Source organism: Carettochelys insculpta, chromosome 2 (genome assembly GCF_033958435.1).
Source record: "Carettochelys insculpta isolate YL-2023 chromosome 2, ASM3395843v1, whole genome shotgun sequence".
Taxonomy (NCBI): Eukaryota; Metazoa; Chordata; order Testudines; family Carettochelyidae; genus Carettochelys; species Carettochelys insculpta.
This window is the reverse complement of record NC_134138.1, coordinates 259,449,545-259,471,847: the sequence shown is the minus strand read 5'-3', so window position 1 is coordinate 259,471,847 and position 22,303 is coordinate 259,449,545. Positions and strand designations below refer to the sequence as shown.

Below are 22,303 nucleotides of genomic sequence, written 5' to 3'. Positions count from 1 at the left end.
TCCTCAGTTCCCATTGATTTTAATGGGAGTTTATCACCTCTGAAAGATCAAAGTATTTATTTTGGTGCTTAAAGATAGGCATCTAGGTTTGAAAATCTGGCCAATAAATAAAATGGCTATGAAACAAGCTATAAGAACAGGTTTGAGCAAATACTACATTTTTTTCTTATTAAAGCTGTATAGAGCCATCTGCTTTCCAAATATGGTGATTCGTAAAATGCAAACATTTTGGCTGATCACAAAAAGCAAGAATTACTTGAAACACCTTCTATGTTTCAAAATTATAATAGTGGTTACTATATAATCCTATCTCTGTAAGGCAGCTCAATTCATTACTTATTAAAGCAGAGGAATTGGAGGCTTCCCATATGAAGATTAATATCTTGCTGAATACTGCATCTAAAATGATATATGTTGTGCTATTTATTGATAATTTCATTATTTTTAATTGTAAATGTAAGTATTCTTGATTTTCATTATTATAAAATAGAATTTAGTATTGTAGAAGCATGAAATCATGCACGTACACTAATCATGTCTGTATTAACATTTTGCGGGCAAACTACCACCAGTTGAACTCTTCCAGAGATTAGTTTCCAGAATAGACAGTTGAGGCATTTTTCCGTTACATGATCTATATTTGCACAGACCAGGTTTGGTGGGCTGGTGAAAATACCAGTAATTGATCTCTCTTTGTACTACCTTTCCGGTGAGTGTTATCACCAAGCAGTAGTATAGGAATGTTTTACTAGTGTGGTGAAGGCCACAATATGCTCAGCTTTGACAAGACTAGAAGAATTCACTGGGGACTCAATGGAAACCTCTGTTACAGTTTTAAATCTATGGGCTTTGACAGTTAATCCTTTGAGAAAGCAGTGGCTGCAACGCGAGGCCCTTAGAAAAGTATATTAGGGGTCAACACTGAATAGAAATGAAGATGAAATGCTGGCTTGAAACTAGCATGCTAAGAAATGTTGCTCTGGGAGTGAATCTTGGAGCAAATGCTGTGGGCTGTATTATGTTCTGTTACACACCAGAGAAATGAATAGGATTACTCCGTGTTATCATTGAGAAAAAATTCCTGTTTAATTAAATTACTTTTAAAGCACTTCTCAGTACCTGAGAACTGGACAACTACAGCACCTATTGAGATGTGGATAGGTAGGGTGCCACAGACAAATACTGGAAATGTTACACGTACTTCTGTGGACAATAGCAGCATTGATAACTGGTCTTGTCTGCCTAATACGTGTTATTGTTTGAGCTTGTATGCATAATATGAACAAGTCACTCCACCAGTAATTTTCATAGTTCTGTATTTTGCTTTGTGTAGAAAGTAAATGAAGGAAAATACAGGAGTTATGAGGAATTCAAAGCAGATGCTCAGCTGCTTCTACACAACACAGTGATTTTCTATGGAGGTAGTGTACTGACTTTAACATTTTTTCCATTAATTTGATTCAGCAAATAGATTGATGTTTTTCTCGTAAGAAACAGATCACTTGGCATGAGGGGACCAGCTTATTAAGAGAGGGTGAGGCCATCAGGAGAGTCTGTGATTTCTAGAAGTGCAAGCTGTCTTAGTACTCATTTCTGTTGTGGGACCCCCCCTTCCCCACTTCCCCTAGCCACCTTCTCTGCAGCCTATTTCTGCCTCAGCCCAGGAAGCTTTAAGGTGAAGCAGTGGAGTTAGAGGAATGGGACCTCAGAGTAGCTTCATGCAAAAGAGCAGGCCAGGAGCAAAGAATATTATCCAGGAGAGCAGTAGTCTCTGGCCATTTGCAGAACAAAAGCAATCTTCAAATGGCCACAGCTATGCAGGGGAGACTTCTTTTGAAGAAGGAGTTGCTCCAGAACAGGTTCAGGTTTAGGGCAAATATACTTATCTTTGTCCTTGGCACTGTTTACTGTATTTGCTAATCCATAAGATTCTAAGTGTTAAGTCCCAGGTTTGCAGAGGCACTTTAATTATCACTGCTTTCAAAGGAAGTTCGGAATCTAAATACCTTTGAGGATCTGGACCTAAGAATTCTCAGAGAATTAAGTATTGTATTCAGTGAGGTTTGACAGCCACCGCTGGTCTCAGGGCAAAGTTGGGGGTGGGGCTTTTTCCATGCCCCTGGAAGGGGCAGAGCCAAGGGCAGAAGGGATGGGGCCTAGGGCAGTGAGCCCTTAATGCCAGTTGTACTGTACCACTAAACACCCACCCGAGGTGCATGGATTGGTGGAACAGTGCTGCCATGGCACTTCAAAGGGTATTGGAGCTCCAGCTACCACCACAGTTGAACTAGCAGCCATGGCAGCCAGAGCTCCAGGTCCCTTTGAAACACCAGGTCCTGGGACAGCTGTCCCAACCTACGCCATCAGCAGGCCTGATCATGCTTAATACAGGCATCTAGTTTGTAGTCATGGAATAAAGTCACAGTGTTTTGAAAGAATATTTGATGCAGTGACACAATGTACCTGGAAGTAAAAGTTCCAAAGGGGGCAGCTTCTAGAAGTGACCCATATAAACTGCATGCTGTAATCCTCTGCGAGGTAGTAAATTTGTGTGTCTATAAGGATGTCATAGCAAACAGTGATGTTTTAGAACAATTGCAGCATGTGGACTGGGGCATTAATGTTTAAAAAGTAAAGAGAAGCATGTAGATTAATTGCTAATGGTGTCCCATCCCACCATCCACTTCTAAGCTTAAGTACCATGTTAGCTAGTTTAAAAGCCCCAGTAATATTCATATACACAGGTGGACATGATGGCAGAGAAATAGAATCAATAATTGGAAATTTAATAAGAGAAATGTTAAGTAAGATGCAGAATGAGATATTTTTAAAGCATACATTTATATCATGAAAGGCGTGATGGTGACTGTAAACTTTGAGCAGTGTTCTCATATTGTGGTTATTAATGGAATTTGTTTTTAATTTACAGCGGACAGTGAACAAGCTGATATAGCTAGAATGCTTTACAAAGACACATGCCATGAGGTGAGTATTATCTGGTAACTTAGATAAAAGAACTGTTTGGTACAGATGGAGCCATTTTGTTTTAAAGTAATATGATATTGCTTTCTGAAATGATGATTTCTTTCTTCCTAAAAGCAAGAAAATAATAGGGACCATTTATTATTAACTTTCCCAAATTAAACTTTTTCATGGTAAATTCCTAATTTATTTTCCTTTTGTTCTGCATAGCCATGGTTTTATCTCTCTCTCTCCCTCACACACACACAGAACAACCTTATTACAATTTATTATCAGATTGCTTTGCTCACTGAACTGCAGTTCTTCATAATTGAGATGGCATGATTGATCAATGGAAAGGCAAAATTAGGAGTGAAGTTTTAGTTTCCAAATAATACATTAACAAACACATTAACAAACTTAAAACCGAAATGGTCAGTCTTATCTGAGTTAACTCACACGTGAAGCCAAATTCTGACCAATTTGCAAGATGGACAATTGAAACATGGAAGAGGACAGAAACGTGGTATTCAGGACAGCTGTTGGGTGTACTTGGCCTTCATTGAGTTGGGCTTGTTTAGTTTGGAAAAGAGAAGGCTGAGAGGGGCCATGATAGCAAGTACCTAAAAGGGTGTTACAAGAAGGAGGGAGAAAAATTATCCTTTTTAGCCTCTGATAATAAGACACAAAGCAATGGGCTTAAATTGAAGCAAGAGAAGTTTCGGTTAGACAGTAGGAAAAAATTCCCAACTGTCAGGTTGATTAAGTACTAGAATGAATTGCATAGGATGGTTGTAGAATCTCCATCATTGGAGATATTTAAGAACAGGTTGGATAAATATCTAACAGGGATGATATAGATGGTGAATGGTCCTGCTGTGGGGGAAGGAGCCTGGACTTGATGACTTCTTGATTTATTTTTGTAAAAAAAGAAACAATGTTTCAGTGTCAAGCCTTTCTGCTGCACTAAACGTGCCTCTCTTTTTGTGAATCTACTTTACTGATGGCACAAAATTGAAATGATGCCTCAAAATTAGCAGGTGGAGCTGAACATTTGGTCTTAACATTCTTACTACTGAAGAGTTAATAGCACTGTAAAAAAGAGTGTCCCATGGACTGATTTACTTGTTTTTCTTTTTCAGCTGGATGAACTGCAGCTTTGCAAGAACTGCTTCTATTTGTCAAATGCACGTCCTGACAATTGGTTCTGCTACCCTTGTGTATGTTTCTGACAAAGGTTTAATTTACTTGCTTTTTAAAAAATAACTATGTGCAATTCCAGTGTTATTCATTTCTTGAATATTCTGCTTCAAATGAGTAGAAAAGTTTCTTGTTTTTTTCAAATGTACAGTTTTGTCTCTGTTTCTCTTGATATTTTTACAAACAAAAACATTAACTAAAATCCAAAGCAATAACAATTTAGATAATAAACTTGGTTGCGCTAAAATAAAGAATTTACAGGAATTAAAGCTCTGTTTCTGGATAAAGCTGTGAAGTCAAATTTAATTGTTGAAATGTTTAACATTTCTGCGTGCAGTAGATAGTTATAAACTTTTTAGAATTTGTCTTTCTTAATGTCTTTGATCCAAGCATTATTTCTAGCCTAGAAATACTGTGTATTGTAGAAAGATAAGAAGGAAAAAGACTACTATGAAAAAGAACACAAGATATAAAAAGTGACTATGTTCTTAAGAGACTAGTATGGTGTTACACTGAACTGCATATTTGTGAGATGATTGAATGTAGTACTTCAAACGCAATAATGACAAAACTGCTTTTTCCCCCCCAGATACCTAATCATGAGTTGGTTTGGGCCAAAATGAAAGGTTTTGGGTTTTGGCCAGCCAAAGTCATGCAGAAAGAGGACAATCAGGTCGATGTTCGCTTTTTTGGACATCATCACCAAAGGTAATTTATTAACCTCCTGCGCTTTGTGATAGACTAAGAGTGCTATTTTGCCGTCATTGTTTCAGAAAGTTCAGAGTCCGGTGTAAGACCAAAAAGATTTCTGAGTGAGTCACAGAAGATTCCATTTTCAGAATTGCCTTAGGGATGTTCTCTACTGTTTAAAATAAAGAAGCAAACTAATTCCCATGCACATGATTCTTCACAACCACAGCAGCCTGTAATAAAGACATTACACACAAACTAGACACACATTAACTAAGATATATTTTAGATCTGAATTATTAAATTTGAACATGTTGCTAGTAGGCAAGATGAATCACAATTTTACATTTTAGGGATGTAACATGTTATGAAGTATATCAACATTATTGTTATGTTAGTCTTGTGCTAATGCTCCCCAGCTGGATTCCATATTCTCAGCAGTTTGCAACCCAGCTCCCTTTCACATAGAATCTTCACCTATGGGCTTCAGGAGGGTGGGTTGTTTATTTACACAACATTTGGCTATAGACGACTTTGTGAGCTTACATAAGAAAAGGTGTGTATCAATGCTGCTTTTACAGCATCCCTGTGTATACGTCTGTGGAGGTGAAGCAACATTTTGGCTCATTATTTCTGAGAAAGTGGTGCATTTCAGTGAATCATGAGGGAGGCTGGAGACCTGTATAGCTATTTTCTACTGTGTTTATGTTGCTTTTTAATTTAACAAGGAATAATGTATATTTTCACATGATTTATCTAGTAAATAATATAAAAGAATATATGTTAAAACAACTGTCTCCAGCCTCTCCACAAGTGCCTTTTGTAGGACTTCTTAACAAGGAGATTTTCAAGCAAAGATACGTGAATAAGATCTCTTATTTGTATTTAAATCATGGAATAACTTACATTGAAGTCATAAATACTTTTACAGATGCTTACAAATTCCTAATTGGAGAATCATTTCACTTGAAGTTTTGGCATCAGGCTCACAGAGCTTCACACAGTTGTTGTCTGACTTATTGAAGTAGTTTGATTTAAAAAAATCTGAAACTCCACATATATGCCTATATTGCAGAAAAGAGGAAAATCCATCTAATGTAGTGTCATCACTTGTTACAGCAATGGACTTTGAACAAGGAAGAGTCAGTTTCTCAGTTGGTGTAAATCAACATACTGCAGTGACTGACTCTCATTAATGCTCCTATATCATTTCAGAATGTCAAGAGTTATAATTTGTTGCATTTCAATGTACCCTTGACAGCATGACTTACACTGGGACTGTCAAAGGGGCATAAAGAAAGGTTATAAAGAAGCTAGGCAACCAGTCCCCAGTGACTTTAACTGGTCAGGCCCCAGGTCCTAACTCCTTCAGGCCCCACTGAAAATTCTCAAGTTTGGAAACTCAGGAATCTTTCACGTCTCTCAGTCACTGGCAGGAATCCAGTCCAGAACAGTGACAGAAAGTGTCTGTTCAATGATTTATACAGAAAGATCTGATATTCTTGGTTCAAATCCTGATGGGTATCTGAATCACAAAAACTCCATCTACACGAGGCATGAATTTAGTACCCATCTTGACAGGTTCAACAAAGATGCTAAGGACTGAACTAGAATAGAGAATGAATACCTACTCATGATCTCTCCCATGTCCCAATGAAGGGCACTGGCATGTCAATGAGGGGAGACTTGTATTGCAGCTGCCTGTGCTATACCTTTTACTGCACATTAAATGACCTTATCCTCACCTTTCAAGCCTCAGTACCTACAGTTAGGCTCCTAAAATCATTGTTAATCATCTAAATATAAATGGCCTGATTTTTCAAAGATCTTTAATACCTGTGAGCTCCACTGAAGTCAGTGGAAGCTGAAGATGCTGACCCCTATGAAAAACTGACCCTTTTGAATGTTACCTGAATACAATTTTAAAATGTGGACTCTATCTCTAAAGCTGCCTGTGCAGTCCCACCTTTGGAACTGGAGATGTGGCGTTTCAGAAGAACTGAGTGCTGAGCTAACTCTTTTCCCAGTGGACTTGAGTAGGAGTACAGCTACCCCCACGCTAAATTAATTGGACGATCTCACCCTAAACCTATTTTAAATGTATATTAATGCTCTGTTTCCCTTCAGCTTTCTGATTGTGTCTCTAAATTGCATTTAAAAGGGCCTGGATTCCTTCAGAAAACATTCAAGATATCACTGTTAATATTCATCGGTTGCATGTGAAGCGTAGCATGGGCTGGAAAAAAGCATGTGATGAACTGGAACTGCACCAACGTTTTCTTCGTGATGGGAGATTCTGGAAGTCAAAGAATGAAGATAAAGGTGAGGAAGAGGCAGAGTCCAGTATCTCTTCCACCAGCAATGAGCAGGTGAGTACTACTGTAATTCCAGCAACTACTACCATTTATTAAGTGACAGAAATGTAACCCGTATTGTGCCCTGTTCACTTTTTCATGATGAAACTAGGAGGCAGGTTACTTTTTTTCAATACTTCACAAATTTCAGGAGTATAATGTTGTTGTCTTCCCAAATATTGCTGGATGACCTCTGCAAAGTCTTAGGATTGTTTATAAGGAACACTAACACCTTAAATGAATAAGCAGAGTTCTTTAAAGTTAAGTAGGTGTTCATAAAAGCAGAGTTTAGATTGTCCTATTGAAAATCTCTTCTCCATACAACTGCTCAGCTTTCACTCATTTGACTTGTGTGATGTCATTTCACTAGTTTGTCAGACGTAAGACCATAGAGTCATACTGACAACAGACCCAAGGCCTATCATGTTCTGTCCTTGACATTAATGGTATCAGATGCTCTAGAGCAGGGATGAGCAAAGTTGGAGGTGAGCCTCCTTAAAGGGACATGAGTTCATAAGTGGGCTGCAGCACAATCAGCTGCTGGGTCTCAGGCTCATCCATTTCATTAAAAATGTTGAAATATGTTACTGTTCTTACATATGTGTATTCACATTTATATACCAATTAATAATAAAGTTTTTATATTCTACATATTTATTTTCTTACACATGCTGAAAGGACTTTTTTCTTTTATATGAACATAACCAAAATTTCCATCAGTTTGGATTGCATTAGACAGCTTACTGGTGGGATCTGCTAATTGTAGGGACAAAAAGTGGGGCTTAATGTAAAAAGTTTGTTCACCCCTGCTCTAGGGAAAGGTGTAAGACCGTTATGCTAAGAATTATAACTCTGATTAGTCTTGTTATGTATATAAATATACAATTCCTTCTTGAATCTTTCCAAATTCTTGGCCAAAATTCCAAAGTTAATTTCCACTTTGTATAAAATCAAAACATTATCCAGCCTTTACAAGACCTGAATTTCTAGCAAAAACAAACAGAAAAATATTTGTTTTCCTCAAAGTTGCAAACAGAAATCTTACTTTAACACCAGTGAATCCTGATGGAGGATTGGAATCTTGTTCCAGAATGAAGAACCCATTTGATCAGGCCAACGACAAATTAGATAAATAGTATAAATGGCATAAATAATTGTTATTTGTTAGAGAACCAATAGACCTCAGTTTCTAATCACTCCACTGCTCATTAGTTATGAGGGTATTATCACTAATTCAGAAAGTAACTGAGAGGTAGCAGTCATGTAGCACTTTAAAGACTAACAAAATAATTTATTACGTGATGAGCTTTTGTGGGACAGACCCACTTCTTCAGATCTATAGCCAAACTGTTCTGGTAAGGCTACAGATCTGAAGAAGTGGGTCTGTCCCATGAAAGCTCATCACATAATAAATTTTTTTGTTAGTCTTCAAAGTGCTACATGACTGCTGCTTTGTTTTGATACTAATTCAGCAACTGTATGTGGCTGTACATACTCCTCATTTTGGAAATGTATTTGCCTTTCTATGTTGCCTTTTACGTTCCGGATGTCTCACACATTTTACAAAGAATGCTATTCATGTTGGTAGCTGAGAACTAGTGTTTCCCAGCATTTGGAATTACTCAGTATTTTTAATGTTGACAGCTGAAGGTTACTCAGGAACCAAGAGCAAAGAAAGGACGACGTAATCAAAGTGTGGAACCCAAAAAGGAAGTAAGTAGTCTCACCTGATATTGTTTGTTAGTTAAGCAAAATAGCCAAAGAAAACTTCTCTTAGAATTAAGATAGACATCCCTTCTTTTCTGTCACATTTTACTTGTTTTATGCTACTCTCATTAAAAGTATGAATGCCAACAGGTTGATCATCTCTGCTAAAGACTATAATGACGTCTGGTTATCCTGAGATTTTGTATTAGCCCTTGTCATGATATTTATGTAAGATCTTTTTTCATCACACACAGATCCACCCTTAATAGGTGGCATTCATATAGTTTAAAATCTCCAATTGTAATAAATCAACATCTCACTGACAAAGGAATCTTTAGGAGTAGAAACTAGGTTGAATTTTAATAATACATTACATTTTTTAAAAGTGTTAGAAGAATATTATTTAGTTTGTAAAATCTAGGCTGCAAAAGTTAGGACATGCCAGTTTTTATGGTTGGTCATAGAACCTTAATTCTCTCCCCTTATAGATCCTGCACTGAAGGAGGCAGAAAAAAAGTAAAAATATGTGATCATGTAGTTAAATATTATCATAGTAGACACACATAAGAGCTGGTATTTCCTAATTTGCATTCTTAATAATTTTAGTGTAGTTGCCATGTAACTTCTGAGTTGTTCCTTTTTTAAAAAAAGGAAAATAGATTTTTAAAAATCTGACTGCAAAAATACGCTCAATTTACCTCATCAGCAGGGTTCACACCCTGATACTTCAGTGCAGACTACTCCAAGTTCTTGAGCTGCAGAACTAACAACATTAGCTGGCAGCATAAACAGCTTTCATTCCGTAATAGGGGTGGGTTGCTAGGTTCAGGGGAGCCTAGCCTGGCTATCTTTCTCCATCCCTGGGAAATGAAAAGCTCCTACTCCAGGTGGTACCTCTAGAGCAGGGGGTGGATTACTGGAGCCATGAGACACTTATGTGTGAGAAAGTGTCCTTTGTTTCTATAGTTTCTCCACAGCTCCCAGGGGTTCCCAGTACTGCTTATACTACTGATGCTCCTGCAGCTTTGGCAGCAGCAGCAGTTTGAATCCAGCTCATTAGCATGCTGGGGCATTCAATTATTATTTTGTCAGCCTGTCATTCCTGTGGAAAAGCAATTGGAAGAAAGAAAACAGTGATTTCTAATAGACTGCAACTCAACAGAATTTCTTGGAGCTAAGGAAGCAGACACTTCTCAAGCCTAAGGATTGTATCCCAGACAAATTTCTAAGGTCCACTGTAACCAACGAAAATTTTAGAATTTCTCAAGGAAAGTTACTAGGATACTTACACTGAAATGTGGTTGGCAACCTCAATATTCAAGTTACTATCATCACGCTCTGTAACTGTGTGGATCGCCAAATTTTATCAATTAGGTAGGAGCTAGAGGGGTGAATCTGAACTGCGCAACTGAACAGAAGCAGCCCACCTTGGCTTTCATATGGCAAGAGGAATCACAGAAACTTCAAGTTCTTGAAGTGCTTGCTCAGATTGCTTCCCTTTTAGGGTGTGTGCACCCACCTGCACAGTTTTTAAGAAATTTTTCTCTGCTTATATAACCCACACACCTAATTGGTGTGGTTCACTGTTCCATGTAGTGGCATCTAGACCACTTACACAGCGAAAGAATGAGTCTCCTCCAAAACCTTAGCTGAGAGCCAGGTGGTAGAGAGCTCATGTGGTAGAGCACATCATTAGCCCCTATGTTCATAGGTTCATTCCCTTTTGCTGGATGACCAGGGTCCGTGGGAATTACAAGTGGGGGTTCATCCAGGATGAACTGTTGGAAGGTCTCAGAAGCTCTGGGCGTGCGTCCTCACCTGAGGGAAGTGTGTAACCCCAGAGGTAGTGAGACTACTGAAGAGGGAGACTGAACTCTGCTCTGCAGCCTTGGCTGAGAGCCAGATATCTTTTAGCTCACACTGTAGAGGCTCCTGCACTAAGGTCCAGAGGTCCCAGGTCTGGGTCTGCCTGTCGGCAGTTACAACTCCCCATTGAATGCCATGCTTATGTGTCAGGATATGGGGTGCTGATGGCACTATGCCCAATCAGTTCCTTCTTGCCACTCATGTTGATTGCTGAGAGCACCTCTCTCCCTTGCCACACAAGTGGTCAGTGATTTTCTTCTTTGCTTCGAGTATTAGAGCTGTAAACTGTCATTTGCACATGTTAAACACTACAGCTAGTAGATTAGAGTCCTAGGGGGCATGCCCCAATCTCTGGGTTTTAAGCCTTGCACAGACTGTAGTTGTCCTATGCCTATTAGTGACCCCCATGGCAGCTGTCTAAATTTCTTAGAGGAATTTCATGTTAAAGAACAGAGTTGCGTCTGTAAAAACTTTCATCCTAGAACACAAAAGGAGCAGAACATCCATTTGATAGCCCTCCTCATGGGGATTGCTCTCCACCCGGTCTTAGAGCCATCCCAGTTGGACTCAACTCCTTTTATTATTGGTTTTAATTTCCTTTCCAAGATCAAACTCGGTTTGACTATTCTGGCCTCCAACAGGTAGCCCTCCCTGCTAATCTGTTCCATCTTCCATTCTTGGTTGGCTTTCTGCTTTTCCTTACTAACTTATTTGAGATGCTTACTCATCCAGCTTGGCCTGTAATCCTTCCCTATGAATTTTTCCCCTTGTTTGGGATGCAGGTGTCAGATAATTTCCTCAGCTTTGAATGAAAGAAATTCCAAGACTCCTCCCCATTTGAACCCTTGAGTTCTTCAGTCCAGTTCACCTCCCTAACTAATTTCCTACTTTTTTTAAAGTTTGCCCCTTTGAAATCAAGGACGCTAGTTGTAGACTTATTTTTGTTTATCTTTCTATTTAGTTTAGGGAGAAGACTTGACTCAAACTTAATGTTCTATTTATGTTGCTTTGTGGATCAGTAAAAGAAAACCCAGTAACATGTTGAGTAAGGAATCTAGCATGTGGGCTGTGTTTGAGAGTGGGTAGGGAACAATACCTGTTCATGGGAGGTTATCATTTAGACTGTTTTTCATCTTTACTGTATTGTCTGTCAAGTGAATACTGTATATTGACATGTGTTCACTTTTGACCTAATATACTCCCCTGGCCACCAGGTAACGGCAGCTCTAAGAAATGAATCAGGCTGACATATTAAACAGTATTTGATAACAAAAGGGAAAGCATGATACATCTTTTAATGGGTATAATATCTATGCTCATCATTTAGGCAACCACAAAGCATAGCTCAAACGGTAGACATTGTGATAAGTGACAGTTTGACATTGCAGGGCATTTGTTAATTATCAATTCTCCATTAAGTTGTTATCAAAATTTTAAAAAAACTGTTAGGGGAAATAAACATGGGCGGTGGGAGGGAATTATGGCAATGTTATGTCTATTTTAAAGAGTGTGGTCCACTATTATCCTGTTACAAACTGTGAACTGAATTCAATTGTACAGTAACTGTGAGTTCTTCCCTGGATAATTATATAATTGCACAATGCTTTCATGGTCATTTCTGTCTAGTTCTGTTATTATTAGTAACACTTGGCATCTCATTAGCCTTTCATTTTCACAGTGCTTTTGAAGGAATTAATTAATCCTTTTAGCAGCTGCATGAAGTAAGCAAAATTTTATACAGTGCCAAAGTGGCCTGTTGGGCCCATTTAGCCCATGGTCCATCTGGATAAACTCAGGTTTAAGGCCCCACAGCTAGGTTCCCTCCAAGAGGCTGTTCTAGGGAAGAGAGGATGCAGCCACATCCTCACCAAGGAGCTTGTCTGGATACAGCGAAATCCCCAAATGGGGGATAGAGATAGAGATAGAGATAACATGCTGGGATTTGTCATGTCCTGTGGAATCATGTCTTCAGACTAACAAGCCCAGCCCTCCACCACAGTGAGCACTGTCAGGGAACAGGGTCTTGGCTAGTCCAGGAGGACATTAACGTATGCCTAAAATGGCCAGCTTTGGTGTATTCAGATCCTTCCTTCAGGGTGCTAAGAGTTAAGTTCTGTCCTGGAAAGTTTCCTCTTTCTCCGTAGGAGCCAGAGCCTGAAACTGAAGCAGTAAGTTCAAGCCAGGAAATTCCCACAATGCCTCAGCCCATTGAAAAGGTTTCAGTTTCAACACAGACCAAGAAGTTAAGTGCCTCTTCTCCAAAAATGCTGCATCGGAGCACCCAGACCAATAACGATGGAGTTTGTCAGAACATGTGCCATGACAAATACACCAAAATCTTTAATGACTTCAAAGACAGAATGAAGGCTGATCACAAGAGAGAAACTGAGAGAGTTGTACGAGAAGCAGTGGAAAAGGTAGCACTCCCTGGAAGTAACTTAAGCTGTGTATCAGTGGTATGGGGAGGGAGAAGAAGGTTGTCTTCTGTCATCCATTTTTAAAAAATAGGGGAAAATTTGTTGCTAAAGTGCAACTTACAAAAGACACTGTGCAAAAATAGCACTGAGTATTGAATTTTAAAAAGTATCTATATCAAATGTGCTTAGTTTATTTGGCATAGTTTTTTTTTTAGCTTCTATCCCCACAAATGCAACATACCATCTGAAAATCAAGCAGTCTTCATTCATTCATTCACTCATTCATTCATTATAATTGACCCCAAAAACACTTTTCCAGGTCGTTTGATTCTAAATTATACCTTCAATCTTGACCTGTGGAATTCCATGCAGAGGGATTGTACAGATGTTTCTGATCAGCTCTTTAAGTGAAAATGAGTAAATTACTCTTATCTAGTATTTCCTCTTGAGCATTAGAATGTTTGGGTTCAGACGATATCTCTAAGGGTTACCCTTTGAAATCTCCCACTCTTCAACCCATGTGGGTTTCACTCATACTTAGTGAAATTTCTTTGCATATGTTTTGCCAGTTTTCTCTTATTGCAAATTTCTGCAAAAAAAAAAATATATATATATCCCTTATAAACAGAGCACATCTGATCTAGAGTATTGACACAATACCCATGGAATCCTGTGATACTGTTTCACAGAGTTGCTTTGTAGAGTAGAACTACTGTAAAGTTTTCATTGTGATCTTTGTATTGTAAGCTAAATTACTGGGGGCAGTTCTTTGTTTAATTTTCCAAGAATGAAAATTCAACATTGCTTGACCTCTGTCTACTATGGTAATACTATTTAAAGGTGGCCAAAGAATACAAGTACACTCTGACTTTGTTTACTGACTTGCTTCCCTTATGCCAGCTTCGTACGGAGATGGAGGAGGACAAAAGGCAGGCAGTGAATAAAGCTGTTGCCAACATGCAAGGTGAGATGGACAGGAAGTGTAAGCAGGTAAAGGAGAAGTGCAAAGAAGAGTTTCTAGAAGAAATTAAGAAACTAGCTGGTCAGCACAAGCAATTGATTTCTCAGACCAAGAAGAAGCAGTGGGTAAGTGTCAGGATTTTTTACCTGTGAATAACTGAAAATGTTTAGTATAAGCTACAAGGAACACGGTGTCTTTTCTCCATAGCCATTATCTGTTCTGTTCTCCCTGTGCTATCAAACTTGGAGTCATCCTGGTCTCCTCTCCTGGCCCTCTACTTCTTGCCACCGTAACTGCCAAATCTCAACTCCAGGCTCTGGTCATCTCCCACCTTGAGCTCTGCAGGTTCCCCCCTTAGTAGGGTGACCATCCATCCCATTTTTGGCGAGACAGTCCCATATTTGGGATGCCAAAAAGATATCCTGACTTATTTTATAAAAGGGACTAATTGTCCCATATTTTCTGTGCAGGCACAGCTGCTGGCCTGGAAGCACAGTACCTGCTCTCTGCAACAGAGGGAGCCAGCAGGTTAGCCTGCTTTCCCCTTCACAGAGGCTCAGGAAAGAGGGGCGGGGGAGCTCTGCAGCTACTCTGTCCCTGCCACTTCCCCGAGGCTCGGGGAAGCAGGGGGTGAACACCGTGGCTGCCCCATCCCTGCCAGTCCCCTGAGGCTTGGGGAGCGCCATAGCTACCCTGTCCCTGCTGCTTCTCCAAGGCTCAGGGGATGGGAGGGAAGGGGAGCACTGTGGCTGCCCCATCCCTGCCACTTTCCCAAAGCTCAGGGAAGAGGGGGAGCACCGTAGCTGCCTCATCCCTGTTGCTTCCCCAAGGCTCGGGGAAGCGGCGGGAAGCACCCCCTCATCCCATATGTGGCCTTGGGAGACATGGTCATCCTACCCCTTAGGTATGTGTTATACTCAACCACCCTCCCCAGCCCATCAAAATGTTACTGCTAAAATAATCCTTTTTTCCCTATCGCTGGCAATCAGGTCCCTTTGAGCCACTTCACTGCATCCCTGTTATGCACTAAATTCAGACTTGTCTTTCTTTCCAAGCCCTGCATCAGGCAGCCACTTGTTTAGCTATAAGTAAGTATAGCTAACTTGTCTCCATTCGTGTGCTTCGGCCAATGATGCACATTTTTTGTTTCCTTCTCTCACAAATGTCTCAACACTTCTTTCAATGCCACCCAATAGACAAGCAAGGACTATCCAAAAGATGATTCTCAAACTTTTACCCACCTCTTATTCACTCCTAAAATCTTGAACCTGTGGCAGCATATACAAAAAGTGGGTATATATACCCTTCAGTAAAACTGGAACTGGCATCTAGCTCACGGATGTATCCCATTTCCCCATCCTTTGTGCTTTGTTATTCTAGATTGTAAGCTAATTGGGTTTGGAAGAACATATTCTGCCTTTCAGTACAGCACCTAGCACATTCTGACTACTAATTTATTACAACTAGTTATTAACATGTAGTGCCACACATTTCTAATGGGGTGTGAAGGGAATATTTGTTTCTGTTATTAGGAACACGATGTCTGATATGCACAAGAGAGAGAGAGAATGTGCAACAACACTTCAGACAAAAGGTGGACTAGATTCGATGTTTGTGGCATTAGGGTTCGGATAACAATCTATAACTGTTCTGTCTACTGCACCAGCGATGGGGAACTTATGGCACGTAACCTGCAAATTGCCTTGATCCAACCCACGAGGCTCAGGTCTTGCCCCACTCCCTCCAGAAGTGCAAGCCAGCACTTTGCGTTCCAGGCTTACAAGTGGGAAGGGACAAAGGCACGTCTGGAATGCCAGCGCAAGCTCCCTGCTGTGGGCTGGGAGAGGAGTAAGCCCCAGGCCTTGCAGCACCTGTCAAAGCAAGCTTCAGGCTAGGAATTCCAGCCACAGGGAGTGGCCGAGCTGGTGTCTTTAGGGAGCATTTCTCTGCAGCGCACAGTCGCCCAGGGCCACCTGTGCCACCCTGGGAGCTGCACCAGGTAGGCATCCCCAGACTCCACATCTCCTTCCACACCTGCCCCCTCCTTTCCATCCAGACTGCCTCACCCCCAACCTGCTCCTGCAGCAGACCTCTCCCACAGGCTGACCCCCTCATTTTTGTCCCCATTCCGAGCCTAAGGGGGGCCCTAACAAAATCCACTTGCCTCTGAAGCCCAAAGAGTTAATCCAGCCCTGGAATTAATCCCTGGGCCTGGGCGCCTTCCCTCCTTCCCTCTGTGGGACTGGAGCTTGAGGGGAGTGAGATGAGTGTCTTGTAGTTCCTGCTTCTCAGTTGAGGGGCCACATGTGTAAGGGATTTTTTTTTCCTTCTCACTTGGGGCATAGGTCAGGGAGGGGTGTGTTTTTGGTTTTGTTTTCTTGTTTCTCACCTGTGTGTGCCACCAGCTGTTTTTTCCTTGGGTGAATGACCTCCAACCCCAAAAAGGTTCCCTGCTGCTGTACCACACTCACTTCTGCATAGGTTTTGCCACATATATAGGGCTTAGACATGTTTCGGTGCCTCACCACAAGGTGGCACTCTCTTCTTGGACACTTACTAGACGCAATCACTTGCTTCCTTCAGGTTCTCAAGGTGATCAGCTCAGTGTCAAGCCAGGGTCCATGATTTTTTTCTTTCCACTGTCAGTGGTTGGTTGTGTATATTCAAAATCATTAGTTCTGTCTGTTGTTTTTGTAGGTTGAAAATAGTGTGTAAAAAGAAAACTTTAAACCTTGGAAGAGAGAAGAAAAACATCAACTGAGGACAATAGGTCCCTTCCGACACATAAAAAGATTGTTTTAAAGGTTTTGAAGAGGAATGGACTATGACCATCAACCTAGCTTCCACAGAATTGTCTGTTGTTTTATCACTTTAGAGCTTTTGTCTATTGATGGTGTGTGGTTTAGTCTCTGTTAGTGACATAGTCTCATCACCTGAGAGCCCAGAGAATCATGTAGTTGTTGTCTTGGCATAGGCAGAATTTAGGATACTTACACACTGCCACTCCTGCTGTCCCTGTTGCAGCTGGGAACCCTTCTACTTTACTCTGGTTTGTTCATCATGTTTGCTAACTTAATACGACAGAAAGTGCATCTTGATGCATAGGTATCCATTCCACTGCATCTCAGATACATGCACATACCACCCCAGTTGAATGTTATCCTTTCTCATGCCAGAGAGCGCTCTCAACAGTTGCACCCGAATCCAGGGACCCAGAAGCAGGTCTGTCAAATGCTACCTTGAGTGAGTAATTCATACAGGCATGTTCTTTCTCATCTTTAGGAAGAAACCTCTGTGTAGCCTGATAAACCTGGCTGCCACTACTCAGCCTCAAACTGTTGGAAATAGTCCAAATATACAACCCCTTTAAAATGATTTTTTTCTCCAATGGTAATAGCAGACACTTAAGTGCAATAGTGCTCCTATTACAGTAATCATACCTTCTCATTGAAATATCATATAACCAGCATGTACCAAATGAGGTTTAATGGATTTTCTTATAAATTAGAACTAGCGCCCTCAATTTTTATGATGAATATTTATATTTCATTTACATATAGAGACCACAATTAAGACCAGGACCCATTGTTCTAGGGCTGTACAGATACACAAGGAGACAATGTTGCAAGGCCAAAGACCTTATTCCTGGGTTGAATTTTGTGATGGTTTTATTGAGCATAACTCAGTGGACTTTTACTCATTTACACAACTGGATGTATGAAATACAAGGTGCAAAATCTGTATAACAATAGGAAATAAAGAGGTGGAGGCCAAGGTTAATAGTCATAAGATTACACTGTGTGATATGATAGAAAAGTCAGACCATAGTATATTTCTTGTTTTAGTTTAGTCTGCTTACATTTTTCTACTTTACATTTCCCTGTTTCTTACTCTTCATATACATGTGGATATAACACTGGAAACGCTACCTATTTCTACATGTCAAGTTTCTATACTATGGGAGCCAAAACACAGCTATTTACAACATGCCTAAAATCAAACATATTCAAAGTTAAATTAAATATCCTCCTCCACTGTCGTTATCTGTACATAGAATGACATAGGCGCTTTATAGCTGAAACTTACAGAAGATGTATTTAAGAGAGCAGCAGGCTCTCCATCCATGGATTTGAGTTGTCCCCCTCCATTTTAGCTTTATTGGCGTTTCCTAGCAAGCAGATGTGAACCTGATCTCTGGCTGACTCCCATGCTCTGTGAAATATAAAGACGTGCAGCTGTTCCACGTTGCTTTTCGGCTAGTGTTCCGTATTGCTCCCAGAGGTTCTTGGACAGCCAGCTTTATGAAATCCAGGAATATGGCTCTCCAGAGGTTATTATTTGAAAATGCAGTTGCAGATAAACTCTCAATAGCTGGGTTTTTCGGATAAAAGTGAAAGGCTGCCACTTGCAGCTTGGACAGTCCCTTTATTGGTGATGTGAATACACCATTATTGGCTTTTAGTTTAGCCAATACAATTTTTTCTTCTGTTTGCTTTTTAGTAAGATGTAGTTCTTCCAGTAAATTGGGTTTATTTCGGGAGTAATCCTTCATCGTATTAAAAATATTGTAACCACATTGGACGTAAAAGAAGATAGGAAATGTCAGGAAAAATGAAGTCTTGATTCTTTGACCAGGTGACTTGTGCAGAATGAGCTGTGTTCCTGCTCCCCAGCATGCAGTAGACATCTCAGCCTAGACTGTCAAATATTTCCTCACATTTTGTGGGGGTGCTCAACTCGGGACTGCCATTGTTTGGTTTCTACAGTCAGCAGCATGTGTTTCTATTGGTGCTGCACATTTGCGCAGACCTCAGTGCACTTAACAGAACTTGTTCTGCCCATAGATGAAAAAAATGAGAAGGAAGATAGCTCAGAGGGATGTGTTTTTCAGAGTCCTGAGCAAATGTACATTATACCAACAAAAGTGCTAATGTAGACATAACTAAGTGCCAGATTTTCCAAGCTGCTCGGCACCCAGCACATTGTTGTTGAAAAGGTGTTGTGGTGGAGTCTCCATTGTTCTTAAAAGAAGCTGCTGGCTGCTAAGCACCATTGAAAACGAGGCCACTTCATTTTAAGTACCTAAAACTTTTTGGGAAAATTAAACCCTATGTTTTCAGGGATGAGTGTAGGCTAACCTGTTACTTTGCAGCTATGGAAGTCTTCCTTGGGGGTTCTTCTGAAAGAAAGAACGGTCCTTACCTTGCAGGGCTAAAAAATTCCCTCTACATTTGCCTACCACCTGCCTCACTAAAGGAGGAAGAGACTCCATAGTCTCTGCTGAGGCAAGCAAGTGACAGAAAACAAAGGTGCAGGTAAGAAACCGTTTGTATTTGTACCAGTGATAGTAATCCCATGCCTTTTGTTCTCTGCAGTGCTACAACTGTGAAGAGGAGGCTATGTACCACTGCTGCTGGAATACTTCCTACTGTTCCATCAAGTGTCAGCAGGAGCACTGGCATGCTGAACACAAACGTACCTGTCGCAGAAAAAGATGAAAGATTTAATCCTCCCCTAGAAAACCACCCCGATGATTGCTATTCTCAGACACAGCGGTTTTTGTTTCCAAGAAGCCAAAATTATTTCGAATTTGCTTCCCGTTTTGCACCAGCCTTTAAACAATTTTCGTAAAGAAATTTTGCACAGTAGTTTCAATCTTCTGTTGAACGCTCCTCCAAAATTTTGTCAGTCTACTGAATTTCACATCAGTAGGCGCAAGTTACTTTAAATAATTTTAAATAGAGGATGTGTTGCATTTTAAAACATTTTTTAGGTATTGCAGAGATTTTAATCTTTAAAAGCAGCAGATTTTAAAAAAGAAAAATTACATTAGCTTAATGAGAGAGGAACACTTAAAAGTAAGATCTGAATGTAAGAACTATAGAACTGTTTCAGAAAAAAAGCATACTACCTTGATGTAACATTTATTTCCTAACCTTGGTGAGCTGGTTTTGTTCAGCGTAATTTTACTGTTAAAAGGCATTATCTATTGGTTATACCAGTGGGTATATGATTGAATTTAGGGAACAGGGTTGACACAGCAGGTGCTAGTCCTGCCTATTTTTTCTTAAATGTTTCCCTATTGTGTTTTTTTCATTATTTCTTTTCAATATATAACTTTTATAACAAATTATTAGCTTTGATCTTGTAGTTTCAAATCACAGGGGACTGGGGTAATTTTTGCTGAGCTGGATCTTAGAGAAAAATGAATATTTAAATTTTAAAGTTTGCACATTTCATCCTTGTCCTAACACGAGTGCTTGTATCAAGAAAAAAAAAAGCCAAAAACTACCTTTATTCATACATGGAATTATAGATGAGGCATAAAAATATCTTTAATGTTTCCCAAAGCCCCTCAATTCAAGGTCATTTGAAAGCCTACTATTTGGTGTCACCTATTCCATTGCAACTTAATAATAAAAGGAAAAATAGCACTTAAGTTTCACAGAAGCCGTTATGTTTGTAGCAGTGGGTCATTGCCTATTAATGAGCTCCATCACTGTACTCAGAATGAAGAATAATGCATGTTAATTTTCTTGTACTAAAGATGCTGTGATTTGTAAAAAGTCTGTATTTTGCGGAATGTCTGGATTAAGAAGCATTACCAATAGGAATGGATCGATAGTTGAAAAATGATTTTTTGTTTTGTTTGATATATATAGTTATATGAATTGCATCCATATTCAGAGACAATTTTTTAAAATAGGTGTAAAGCTTACTTAAACAGCTTTTCTTTTAAAGTGTCTCACCATTTTAGTTTCTTTTAAAGTTTGGTCTTAGACTGAATCAAATGCCCATTAATCATCCTAGCTATTTTTGAGAAGTTAGAGGAATAATTTGTAAATATTTATTTAGATCTTTGATATTTATTGAAAGCAATTACATGATGGAACGATGGAAATGGAAGAATCAGGAGGAAAGCCTTTCAAAAAAGTTTTCTTTAGGATTTGTCAGGGTCAGAGTAAAGATTAAAGTATGACTAAGTCTTCTGTGAACTGCCATTGAAATCCTGATCTTTTTTATTTACAGTGGTGATACAAGTTAATTGATTTGATACTGCCATTTAATGCCCAATATATTGAAGAAACTACGTGGTAAGCTGATTGGAAACAATAGTTACTAGCTGGTAACTTGAATTACCACAAACCGTTATTTCCTGAAAATGGTGTAATTAACGTTGGTCGCCTCTGTGTTGTGACTATAAAATGCATCACAACTAAAAATTAACCTTGTTCGATTACTTTACGAGTTCCAAAACTTCGATCCACCCCTATGAAAGCAAGTTATTGTGGAAATATTTTTGGTGTAAAATCATTCCAGAATATGTAATATTTAACTGATAGCTGCATGAAAGTAAGATTCGTGTTACTTTGGCTTTTTTGTCTCTGTTGACACGGTTGCACATTTCCAAGTTACTACAGCGTGAAAACTGTGTGTTTAAAAAAACTTAAAAATTGTGGCCTGGTTTTGTATAAGTTTTAGGTAAAATTACAATTAATTGTTTTAGGAATCATGATTTAAAAATTAATTTTTCTGCAAATCATAAAGCTATATTAAAGTGTTGAGCTTAGCCACTATGCACATTGTAATTATTCATTGTGGCTGTCCAGTTCTATGATGCATTCTGGCATTTTGTAAGCTGCTCTGACTAGCAATATATAGAGTCATTTAATGTGTTAACATTGGTTAATAAATGTATTTAAAAAAACTCACCTGCTTGAAACTCACTCCTCTATGAAAATATCCATGTTAATTCTGGGCCTCTTGTATTTAGGTCTGCAGACAATAGATTTTGTCTGTGTCTACACTACCTCCCTACTTCAAAGGGAGGATGGTAAGTAGGGTGTTGGCAGATTATTAATGAAGTGCTGTGGTACATATGCAGCACTTCATTAAGCTAATTCTCCCCCACAGCAACTTGGAAGTGCAAGACTGTGTGTAGCCGCGGCTCACCCGCCTGTACTTTGAAATGCCTGTGCAACTTCAAAGTCCCTTTACTCCTAAAAATTTTGAGTAGTAAAGGGACTTCAAAGCTGCCCAGGCACTCCGAAGTACCAGCAGATGAGTCACAGCTACACACGAGCTGGCACTTCGAAATTTAACACTTAGAAGTTGCTGTGGGGGAGAGTTAGCTTAATGAAGTGCTG

At 39.6% G+C, this 22,303-nt stretch overlaps 1 protein-coding gene across 4 annotated transcripts in view; it reads left to right on the top strand.

Annotated features, from left to right (window-relative positions):
- ZMYND11 (zinc finger MYND-type containing 11) overlaps positions 1-21,862 on the top strand; it is a 157,009-nt gene extending 135,147 nt beyond the window's left edge. For all 4 annotated transcript variants that reach the window (XM_074985047.1, XM_074985046.1, XM_074985044.1 and 1 more), the window contains 9 exons: positions 1,334-1,421; positions 2,930-2,985; positions 4,104-4,181; positions 4,751-4,869; positions 7,013-7,220; positions 8,850-8,918; positions 12,923-13,195; positions 14,096-14,281; positions 19,532-21,862. In XM_074985047.1, the coding sequence (XP_074841148.1) occupies positions 1,334-1,421; positions 2,930-2,985; positions 4,104-4,181; positions 4,751-4,869; positions 7,013-7,220; positions 8,850-8,918; positions 12,923-13,195; positions 14,096-14,281; positions 19,532-19,654 (1,200 nt within the window). In that variant the 3' untranslated portion in view covers positions 19,655-21,862. The remainder of the gene's footprint in view (positions 1-1,333; positions 1,422-2,929; positions 2,986-4,103; positions 4,182-4,750; positions 4,870-7,012; positions 7,221-8,849; positions 8,919-12,922; positions 13,196-14,095; positions 14,282-19,531) is intronic.
- Positions 21,863-22,303: the final 441 nt, after the last annotated feature.